Source organism: Antrostomus carolinensis, unplaced genomic scaffold, assembly GCF_000700745.2.
Source record: "Antrostomus carolinensis isolate BGI_N321 unplaced genomic scaffold, ASM70074v2 scaffold14813, whole genome shotgun sequence".
In the NCBI taxonomy this organism is placed as follows: domain Eukaryota; kingdom Metazoa; phylum Chordata; class Aves; order Caprimulgiformes; family Caprimulgidae; genus Antrostomus; species Antrostomus carolinensis.
Window position 1 is genome coordinate 17,659 of NW_010307354.1, and position 12,404 is coordinate 30,062.

Genomic DNA, 12,404 nt, shown 5'->3' on the forward strand with positions numbered 1-12,404 from the left:
TCACAGCTTGCATGTTCTGTCAGGACCAAATCAGCTGCCCTAACCAGCTGGGCAAAGCAGTAACTTGTACTGTAATAACCTGCAATCACTCTGCTGAAAAATCCTGAAAATTCCCTAGTGAAATTTCCTGAAATCTCCGATAGCTATTGCAGAACTCTGGAAACTATCCTTAATTTCCTGTTTGCTTCTTCCAGGAGGGAGATACATCACATGATGCTGGTAGTGCCTAAACTGACCACTGAAGGCAAGAGAAGAATTTCAAAAGGAAACATTTCTGCTAGAATTTAATCAAACAAGATTTAAGGTCATCCAGAGGCTGGACATTGAGACTAGGCAGATATCAGAATTAAAATAAATGCATTTAAAAGTAGCACTACCAAGTAACTTGGTGTGGTGGGACAATTTCTTACGTGGCAAGTCCTTCATTATGGTTGCCTGGTTCAAGACTTAATGTCTAAATTTAGAGCTGAAAAACAGGAAAAAGGGCTGAGGCGGGGCTAGCATAGTTTTTGGCTGCTGTTACGATGTTATAGTCGAATATATATATTTAATAATAGGACAAATTGATGTCTAAAATACTTTAGACTATCTTTAAGACACAAGTTTTTGGAGAACCTTCTACCACAGAATGCACTACTTAATTTATCTTTCATTTAGAGAAATTTCCTATTTTTAGAAGTGTCAGAGATGTGCACCAGTGATCAGCATTCTGAAACTTCGAGCAGGATGCCATCACGTCTTTTTTAACATTACAAGTCCCTTTTCAGAAAGACTATATAAAATGCTTGTTGCTAAGTAAGTACAAATCAGTAGATATATCAACTTTCACACCTAAGCAGAAATTCTTTGAGGGTGGTGTGAACCAACACGTCTACATCCTTGAACACCTTCTCCTGCTATGTTCTTTATTTACATAGCTTCAAACAATAGCTTTATATTGTCTCAAGTTTAGCTTTCTACTTTTGCCCAATCTTTTTCATCCAGTCAACCCTATTTCTAACTGCTCACTCTGAGCCTGGATGAAATTGTGTCTTTAATCATGTCCAGTCCTTTTCTGCATCTTGTGATGCAGATCTTACTTACCCATTCACTACTTTCTCTAGCATTTTAAGACTCTATGACCTAAACCATGAAAAACTTTAATTTTCTGTAGGTATTTGTGAAAGCCAACAGAATTATCTTTAAAAAAAAAAAAAAAAAAGCTGGAGACAGCCTTATAAAGTAAAAGTATGTCCAGGTATCTACAGTAGTTTCCCAATGTGATTATTTTACCTCTAGCTTAAGTCTCTGGAACTCTTAAAATGCATACACACAGTTCAGCTTAAGGAATTTTCTTTTTCCTTTGTGACATTACTGTTTTCTACTCAAATCCTTCTGTCATAGTCACGTTATTGGTGTCAAGGACCAATTTAAGGACGAATTTTTGATCTGCTTAATCAGTGAGGTTCTTTTATGAGGGCTGTGGTAATACAGATGTTGAAAAGTGGTTAGTTGGTACAATATTATATCTCATTTGCACCCATGAAGTATCCCTCCTCATCACTCTCCCAATCCATAAAAGAGCCTCCTAGCAAACACGTTGCACATTTCATCCTCACAAGCTGGCACTGTTTGAAGGAGACATTAATTCCCACATCATCACCCTGCACATAGACTTAGATACTGGCTTGTTATTAACTGTTTGAGGACTCTACAAATGGCTGTGGTTAGCTCCCAGCATATTGCTACTCCAGCCCTCCCTTTGAAACTGGCACTACCTCGACAGCTCACTCATCAAAAAAGAGCAGCCCAGAAAGTTCTCTTCACCAAGACAGCCAGGGATGCTTTGACTTAATTATTACAATCGATTACATTGGTAGTGCTTTGTATTGAAGCAGTTTTATTGAAAAGATTGATTTTTTTCATAAATAAAAAAGGATATATTTTAAACTTTTTTTCACACATGAACATAAAAACCCTGAAAGCTTTTAGAAATGAAAATTAACTATACAAAAATTAGGCTATCAATGTTAAATACTTAAATTTTTGTTACTACTAACTGAAATACATTTATATCTTCTATCAGTATAAAAATCTTCTTAGTAATGGTTAATACAACATGAATATTTCCTTTAACTGAACATATTCACATTTTCAATACAGAGCTATTTCCAGAAGTCTCATCAGTCTATGCCTTTCTCTTCCGTGGGGTTCCATTAAGTTCCGAAGCAGATATTTGCAGTGGTTGCTGTTGCTGCTGCTTCTTTGTGGAAGAGGAGATCCATTCTTCGGTGCTAAACAAAAACATAGCACAACAGCTTATAAACAAAGCCTCTTTTCTATATACATAGATACAATGTCTTTTAAAAATTTATGCAATATTTGATGTTACTGATGCAAAATCACTAGTATAAATATTATAAACCCCGAATTTCTGCACAGCTTCTTATTCTTATAGTTATTTTTTAAAAATTAGGAATAGCATCAGGCTATTATTAGACAGTTTAAATACATAACCACTTCAGTTCTACCTGTGGATAAAAAGATTTAAAACAACAACAAATATAAATAAAAAAGAGACTTAGTAACATAGTGAAAACTCATTTTAAGATTTACAGAACACAAGTGAGTAAGATTTAAAGAATCTAAAAAATACGACCATAGTTCAGCAAAGACAAGGATGCAGTCATGAGGAAAGACATGAGAAATATAAAAGTCAGCTCCATGACATTTTAAAGATACAGACTTGCAGATTTCCCTGATTTTATTTTGTGTGTACAAATGTTCATTAGCCACAGAGGCAGTATAGTAGATACACAGATAAAGAGAGAACTGTGTTAAATACTTTACCACCAGCTCAGACAGTTATTTACAAAAAGTTATGTAAGAATAATTCCTTCTCTGTCCAACAACTGCCCAGTTTTTGACATGGAACCTTAAAAGAGTTTGCAGACCAAGCCATCTCATGAGGTATAACAGAGCTTGATATACCAGAAAATACAGGGAATGTGAATGCACAAAGATGCAAATCAGTCAGTTAGTAAAGACAAACAGAATCAGAACTAGCAAGCAAATCTTTATATCAAACTTAAATAACAGCTGAAACTTTAAAGTAAATAAAAATTACCTTGAACAAATCAGCCTTACACAAACTCTACTCAGTTACTGCATACAAATATGAATTTAAAAAAAAATATCTCCCATGCAAAAAAAAAAAACCCGAAGTAGTTTTTGCTTTGAATTCAGGATATGGGAAAGTAATGACTAGATTCAGAAGTCTTACCTATACAATTTTTTTACTGTTTCTCTTCGCATTCTTTTGGGAGGGATGGGAGTGTCAGACATATCTAACATTACAGGCTGAAGTAATGATTCAGTGACTTTATCTGATGGAGTCATACCTATGAAAAAGTTGCAAGTAAGAACAAATTTAAAAAAAATATTAATCTTACTGGTTAAAAATGGGCCCTGTGACAGCAGTGTTAAACCTCTGAAGTAAGGCTTTAGACATGCCATAAATTTTAGTTACCTTATATTTGAAACTGAGTTCAAAGATGACACATAAATACATTTGCTTTACAGTTGTCACAGAGTAAACATTTTTTAAAATATATTTTGAAATATCATAAATTATTTGTTATTAACACAAAATAACATTTCTAACTGAGAAATGCTATCCTTCCAGAATTACGGGTGTTTCTTTTTATAGTACAATGTTTTGTTTGTGTTTCCTTAGCAAAAGCAATTCAGCTCTTTATTACATAGTCATTTCAAAGAGAATGTCAACGTTCTCTACCACTGGGTCAGCCAGACTAATAGTTATGTAATCTCATATTAGTGAGATCATAGTTTCATGTTCACAAGACACTAACTGACCACATTTTTATTATCTGAACACATTATAAGGCAGTGCTGGCCTATGCAATATCCACAGCATCATATCACATACAGTTTTTCTATTCTTTCTCTAAAATGAGCCATCTCCAAGTTCTTAATTTTAACAATCTTCCTTCATAGTTTGAACTTGTTAGTTTGTAAGAGCAGAATACATATCGATGGAGTTAACATTTCTCCTCCTGCAGGACACCAAAAATGTAATACAATAACCTACCCAATTTTTGTTCTATTAGCTTGAGGCTTTTCTCTTGTTCGGCAAGTTCCTGTTTTTTCTTTTGCATTTCTGGAGTGTTAAGTGACTGCAAATGTAAATCAAGGTCCTTATTCACATTATCAAGTTTCACCACTGCTGCACGGTATTGCTGAAGAAGATCTAATTGAATAATAAAATAATAAAACACAAACCAGCAAATAAGTGGTCATTGTGATGTAGAAGGCTACCAAATACAATCTAGACAATGTATGAGAGTCACAAGAAAACATCTTTCAAAAGCACTACTTAAAAACCCCACCCAAACTTACGGTGGACCAGTGGCTGTTCTTAAAATGACTGCAAAGACAGACTGAAAAAAATTTACACCTAATATTTTGATTCCTCTTTTCTTTTTGAGCCTGTACCTTAGATCCCAGTAAAATACGAGCAAACTCTGAAAACGATGTGGCAAACAGGTTTTTCTTTACACATCTTGTTGCTTGTGCACTCCAAACTGAACTCTTTACCTTTGATACCATTAAGTGTGCTTGTAAGTATGTTTTGCTTTTAGTGCTACAAAACTGAAGCTCGTACTACTGACTTGAATTCTAGTCCGCCTTGTGGAACAAAAGAACATTTACTGAGTTTCACTTTGTCCCACCTATGGAAATTTAAACAAGGAGATAGATAGCAGTAGACTCAGGTAAAACAAGGGCATACTTTGCTAACAAACTTTGTTCCTCTTTTAACATGAGACAAAGAATGTTTCTTTGTCCAGGCATTGAATAAATAGCCCAGGCTCATTCATTTTACATTGTGGTGAATATGAAGAAGCTTACACAAAGCTTAACTGAACACTAAATTTCCTTACATTTGCCATAGGGTGGAAGTGTTCACATGAATAGTTACTGCAGATTGAAAAAAGGCTCTGTAGATTCTTAGTACACTTTATTTTACAAGTACCTTGTCAGTGTAATCACAGTTTAAATAACTACTTTCCTTATACACTACAAAAGTAGAAGAGCAAGATAGAACTAATGTTAAGGCTGAAATTCAGTTCCAAACAAGTTTTGTGTAACAAGGTGCTGTCCTTTATATGGAATTTCACTATTATTTTCCTTTAAATGACTAGTAACTATCCTAGTGAAATTAAAACATGCCCTTTTCTTCTACTATGATTGTTCCTGTACTAAATTATAGACTATTCCAATTTAATTCACAATGGGTAATAATTGAGTTCAACAACTGAAAATGTGTTGATAGATAAATATAAAGTGTGCTAAAACCAGCATAATTCAGTCTGTAGCTGAAATGCTTACTGCATTTTTCTACACGCAATATATTTTTACTGAAATGTCTAGGAAAGATCCTTTCAGTCTTTTTTCTCCCTCAACTGGTCAATACTAAGTAGTTTGCTCGTATATAAGGCTACTCCAATAAGCATATGTGTTCTCTCTCTCTTGTTCTCCCCCCACCTCTTCTGCACTGCACATTTCTAGGAATACTGTAATGAAAAAACTTAATATCCTTTCTTCTGAAATTTAAGAACAACTTTATTTGTGAATAAGACTTTTCAATGTTTTACAAATCAGTCAGGTCAGCTGTTACTGATGAGAACAGGAATTTTTTACCACTGCTTCATTGAGCTCACTTGCACAGTAAGACATTGATGTATGGTGTTTCCAGAGGAGAAAGATCTGAAAATTGTTTTTCAAGGATGCTGAAGTTCAATCTGCTCAAGCTTCTTATGCCTGCTGTTTGAATGACTACCACTGCTTATAGTCTTTCTTTAATAAGACTGAGAAAAAGGGGGAATATAATGATTATTATTTTTTCTTTCAGGGAATTTAATGGCTATAAGCATTTCAGAAAACATATTTGTACAGGTCATATTTCTTTAACTTTACGCTAAATTGAAGTTTTCCTTTTTACATTACGTAAGAGAATAACCAACAAGCAATGTAATTTTGGAAGCTTAGTATTTTCATGACTTCATTAACCCACCTATTTGTCCAGATAAAGCAGAGTAAAGTTTTGGTATGGGTGCTCCAAATACCATTCCTCTCAGTTTGTCCATTGGAGGAGCTTTATTCTGAAGGCCTCCAAATTTTCCATTGCTGCGAATCCTGTCTCCTTCCCTGGTCAGCAAAGTAGGGCAATGTGTAATTTTTACAACCTACAAAGGTATCAAAAGTGATACTGAATTAGTAACTCCAAGGAAAATAGAAGTTTTCAGTAATGCTGTTGTGAAGCTTTGTATCTTTCAACTATGAGGCAGCTTGCTCTAATGAGAATATACTTTATGAAAATACTTTTCATGACTTTTGCTTTCAATTATATCTTAAACAGTACTGTTGATAATTACGACAACTAGATTTTTGGAGGTTTTTTGTGTCCTCCAGAGGTTCCTTATTAGCTTGTTCTTTTAAGAACAACCCTGCAGTACAATTTTTTATACTTCTGGAGAGGAAAAAAAGAAAAATAAAAAAAAATATATGTAGCCCCAAGAGCTTAATGTTTTAAGAGTACAGTTTTACATTCTTACGCTGAATCATTATTTTGATTCTAGCAAACTCATAAGCTGAAACAGAAAGTGCCCAGTGTGAGGACTTCCTCAGAGACTGTTGCCTGTTAAAATGTGTCCCATTAATCCTAAATAAAATGGGTCAGAAAGAGCTCTAGTAAGTTTCACAAAGATTTTAGTGGATATGAAATTTCCTCAGGTGCCTCAGACTTCTGTGTTTTACTATATATACAGGGACTAGGACAGTACTGAAGAACTTGCATTTAACACTAACAGCAAAACTTAAAATGTTTATCTTTAAAAACATGGTTCCAAGCTTCATGGCAACATTCACATAATGGAATTTGTTGAATGGAGGTAATTTTGTCAGTGCCAATAATAAAGATTTCATTCACAGTTAAGTGCATGAAGACCTACACACAGCAAGCACACTTACAGCTAATGCAGCATTAAACGTAGAGATTATTCTAAGTTTGTAATCTATTAAATATGCAGCTATGCAAAACATTTATTTTAAAAAATATCAAGAATAATTGAAACATACCTCTTTTCTGTAATGGTTGGCAGCATCCAAATTATCGATAATGATAGTGTCACCCAAGAGCATCCCAAACACTGAAAAAATAAAAGTTTTTGAACCATGAAATTTCTCTGCAACAAAGTAACTTGAGTTTTGAAAAATAAATTCTCAGGCATAATTATTACAGCTTTTCAGATAATAGCATGTACGTGATCTTTTTCATTGAAATTTTATTCTGAGATTAAGATAAATATGCAATCTTCTGTTTTCATCAAAGAATTAAAATAAAGAAAAAAAAATAGTATGTTTAATTGCCTTATGGCATAACTGATCGCATTCTCCATCAAAGTACTCTCTTGATTTCTCATATTTATGAAGATACACATAATAAAATTCCAAGTCTTAGAAAATTATATAAATGGTAATTTTTAAAGTTTTCCTTGAATTGTGTTCTTAGTTTCTTAATATTCAATGGGTTGTCAAAAAAAACCTTCCTGGGCTGATGATCCAACTGAGTTCAAGATTTTTTCTTCTGCTAATAAAAGACTGTTCTATACAAAGTCTAACTTGATGTAGCCTTGCATGAGATATGTCACGCAATGTGGTTTTTAAATTCCCCCAAGGGACACAAAGAAGAATTTCTAAATAAATTGGACTAAACATTGTAGGAAATGTAGGAAAAGGTAGGTATTGCTACATTGTTAGAGCAAGAGGATGATGGTTCCCTGAACTGAAATCTAAGTAGACGTTGAAAGCTTACTGTTTACTGTAACTATTTAAGCATAACATATGTAGTGGATATATAGTGGTGTACAGTTCAGTCTGAGTGTACATAAATCTACGCATTACACATTTTTGAGAAGAATGGGACTGGAAAAAACAGCCTAACAAAAGCAGTAACCTGCAATTATTAAAATATAAAACTAATATCATGATTGTCAGTTTCTACTTACATGAGTTTGGGAATAAAATAATGCTGCAGTAATCTAAAAAAAGAAAAAAACCCTAGCACATAGAGTAGAGAAAATAAAAATAAGACAAGAAGCAGAAGACAGTGGTCAGCTGAAATTTTCACAGCTTGTGTGCAAATGCTTAATGCTAATGTCATCTTCTTTTTACCACCAGACCTCATGAGGAATATACACTGGTATTTGCAAATGTCTCAATGAAGATTAATGAATAGATTATGATTTTTGATGTTTATTTATTAAACAGAAAGAAGTTATGAAAAATTTCTTTAGTATCATTTACCTGTTTGACAATGCTCTACATTATCTGGAAATGTTAAGAGATCTCTGGCAAATACTGGATTTCCAATAGGTCTGAAGAAGATTTTTCCATTTCTTAAGTGAGGTAAGGGCCTAGTTAATGAATGGAGAGAATAAGGGAGAAGAAAAAAAGAGAAAAAAGTAACTTGTCCTCATTTCATTATTGCTTCAGACAATCTAGTCAGAAATCTCAAATTACACTGAATGCATATTAACACTTACACATGAGGTGCTAAATGATCCTGCAATTATATGAAAAGCCAGTTATATTAATGGTGTTTTGGTGAAACACTAATTTGTAATAAAACATACATCCAACAAATTAATATGACTAATTTTATAGACAAGTTTTAATACACTATTTTATGAAACCTGAGATTTGGGACCTTAAAAATACATCTGCACATTAGATCATTTCTGAAAGGCATTCTTTATTATATTAGCAGCCATCTTCATGAGCAAATTATTTTCAGGCACAGAACTGTATTTTCCTTTATGTTCCAGGAAACCAAACCAGCAGAATTAATTTCCATTACTGCAGATGATTTTAGGGAAATGTATTCTGGAATTGGATTTTTTAAAAAGTTAAGAATTTGATTTGAGGCACTAGAATTATTTTTAAAAAGTTCCTCCTCTAGAAAACATGTAGAAGTGAAACAAAAAAATGGTAGATTGTCTTCTTTTTTTAATAGAAACATCCTACTAAATAAAGAACAAAGCACAGCAGTTAAAGATGTAAAGCTATGATTTCAACTAAACATTTCAAATGACATTACTGTTGCTATAACTAGGAATCCAGAAATTTTGTATTTTGAATGTTTAATAGGAATAAAGTTTAAAAAGCAAATTAGAAAAAAAAAAAGTCGAAGAAGTATGTAATACAAATGCAGAAGTTTCATTGCTTTTTCCTCTACCTGTTCCAATCAGGGAGTGTCTTCTTGTAAATAGAATCAAGGGGTAACACTTGTTGTCGACCTTGAGTTTCATCAAAAATGGAACGAGCGGCTTCAGTAGTCAGCGTAACTACACAGTCCATGTCACTTGCCAAATGCCAAGAGATAACTTTTGCTGCTTCGTTATCCTCAATTTGAGCTAAATGTGCAATCTGTACCACAGAAGTTATGACAGTCAAAACAGAAGCCAAGACCACCTCCCCTTTTCATACTAATCATTATCACCCTGCAACTGCAATCAGACATTTCATTAATTCCCCTGTTGATGGCTCTGTTAAAAGAGCTGGTCATCTGAGGGGTTGAGAATGCTATCTTCTGTTTAATGCTCCTCAAAAATTACTTGAATATTTGGTTGGTTCATTTTTCATCACTACCACTTCCTGGAACCAACAAAATTCATTTGAAGGTGCTCTGAAAGAAAACTCACCTTGCCTAAAATATCCTGGTTGCCTTTTGGATAGTTTGGGAGGGTACAAGTTCGCCTTGGCTGTTTCATTACTCCTTCTTGTTCCAACATCTTTTGTTTTATAAGAGAATCCACATACTGAAGCTGAGAATTAAAATTTAAAGTTAACAAGTATGTATCATTGGGTCAAGCTGCAGAAAGTTACTTTACCTGTTGTCAATCAAATTGCAAACAAAAAATTCAATAATCTGAAACAGACTACTAACATATATAGGGGACCACTGCATATAATCTCAGAGGAGAGCAAAAGAAGGCATACTGCAATTGTATTCTAAATATTGTATAACTACTAAGAAGAAAATTAACTCTATCCTAGCAAAACCAGGACAACTGTGAGCTTCTTTATTACTACTTGACCTGTGGAACTACGGGCTGGTCAGTCTTACCTCAGTGCCAGGCAAGATCATGGAGCAGATACTCCTAGAAACTATGCTAAAGCACATGGAGAATGAGAAGGTGATTGGTGAGAACCAACATGGCTTCACTAAGGGCAAGTCGTGCCTGACCAATCTGGTGGCCTTTTATGATGGGGTCACAACATTGGTGGATAAGGCTAAAGCAACTGATGTCATCTACCTGGACTTGTGCAAGGCGTTTGACACTGTCCCACATGACATCCTTGTCTCCAAATTGGAAACATGTGGGTTTGATGGATGGACCACTCAGTGGATAAGGAACTGGCTGGATGGGCGCACTCAAAAAGCTGCGGTCAACAGCTCAAAGTCCGAGTGGAAACCTGTGACGAGTGGTGTCCCTCAGGGGTCGGTGTTGGGACCAGAGCTCTTCAACATCTTTGTCAGTGACATGGACAGTGGGATTGAGTGCACCCTCAGCAAGTTTGCCAGCGATACCAAGCTGAGTGGTGTGGTTGACACGCTGGAGGGACAGGATGCCATCCAGAGGGACCTTGACAGGCTTGAGAGGTGGGCCTGTGCTAACCTCATGAAGTTCAACAAGGCCAAATGCAAGGTCCTGCACCTGGGTCGGGGCAACCCCAGGCACAAATACAGGCTGGGTTTGTGACTGAAGTTGTGATTAATGACTATAACACTTTTTAAATTTGATCTAAAGATAACTGATTGTTTACATTTTTTTTCAAAATGTTAGTAATTTGATAACTTTCTTTAAAAAGTTTATTTAAAATATAATTGAATCTCTATGCGAAATTAGCATCGCCCTGAATCTTTCAAACCTACATTTAGTAGAATATGAAATTCTCTAATTCTCTGAAGTGTTTTCCTGTTGTCTACCTATGCCAGAATACATCCAGTGTATATTGTTCACCCTGCAAAAACCCATTAAGAAAACTAGCAGTACCAGAAACACAAATGGTACCCTTAGCAGGAAAGCAAAAACAAAATCAGGATACAAGAGAGAAGTTTTTCTTATTTCTCTAGCAGTTTCTTTAAGAGATAGTCAAACAAGCACAACAGTAAAAAAAAAAATAAAAAAAAAAAAAAAAATTTGGCATTGATCCACAAGTTTTCCTCACGGTTTAAATTTTGAGGGTTTCGGGGACAGGTGCTTGTGGATAAACCAGTGTGACTCAATAATGTTATATAATAATATCAATTTCATATTAAGATTAGATTTATTTTAAAGATGTTATGGAATTTAGTAAGAAATAAGCCATACTGTGTTTATCTGTGGCAATTCAATTTGGTGTTTTTTCAGTTCGTTCTTCAGGTGAGTTTCTCTTGTTTCAGCTTCTTTAACCTGACCTGAAACCAATAAAATCAACAGAGAGGAAGGAAATATTAGAAAGCAATGAAACCCTTCTTACGACTTTTCAAAATTATGCCACCCACAACTGACCCTATCTACTACTTAATTTCAGCACAGAATATCAGGATTTGTCCACAAAGATCTTGTGATTTCTCCAGCTTCTAAGCAATTTCAGCAGCTGCTATCTCCTTCAGTCTGGGAATGTAAGCTCTTTTTTCTTTTTGTCCTCAATTATCCCTCCAAATGGTTCTCTAACAGGCAAAATGACAACAGGGAAGGGAACAGTAGTAGCTGGCACTACCCTCTTTTGTCTCTGATATGGGACACCACTGTCTGGAGCCTATTTCCTCAACTCTCATATCTGAACTGAAACAATTTTGAAAACAAATGAGTAAATAGGTAAATTACCTCTCACTCTTCTCTATTCAAACAGGTTTATATTTGGAAATATGCAAAGAACTGCAAACGTGAAACAAAACTTTTTGCCTTTCACACCAGAATTCAGAAGTTTGCATCCATAATGGAAACATGTAGTAAGCATGTAACATAGTCCTGTACTAAAATTACAAGAAAGAGCAGCATCTTCTAATTTCAGCATGTTTTATTTCCATTTAGTATCTACTTAAAATAAAAATTCAAAATGCACCTATTAAAACAAACTTTTTGCTCAAAAGACAGGATGATTCAAACAAAAAAATAATGCAAATAAAACATTTCCTTCATCTCTCCTGTTCTCATAAACCACTGCCCTCACACTGCTCTGCTGTTTAATAGACTTCATAAAGGATTCTATTTGCTGAAGAACATAAACAATGAATAGCTACACAATACTTTTGAATAACATGCATAAAATTAATTCCCAGGAAATATATTTATATT

The 12,404-nt window shown here is 34.5% G+C and overlaps 1 protein-coding gene across 1 annotated transcript; it reads right to left on the reverse strand.

The window, feature by feature from the left end:
- Positions 1-1,877: 1,877 nt before the first annotated feature.
- Positions 1,878-11,521, reverse strand: LOC104522973 (structural maintenance of chromosomes flexible hinge domain-containing protein 1-like; the record flags this gene model as incomplete). The annotated part of the gene is made up of 9 exons (XM_010165402.1): positions 1,878-2,273; positions 3,263-3,380; positions 4,091-4,249; positions 6,074-6,245; positions 7,138-7,208; positions 8,365-8,474; positions 9,296-9,486; positions 9,762-9,884; positions 11,436-11,521. Coding segments are annotated over 9 exons (1,136 nt in total), but the record flags the coding sequence as incomplete, so codon positions are not given.
- Positions 11,522-12,404: the final 883 nt, after the last annotated feature.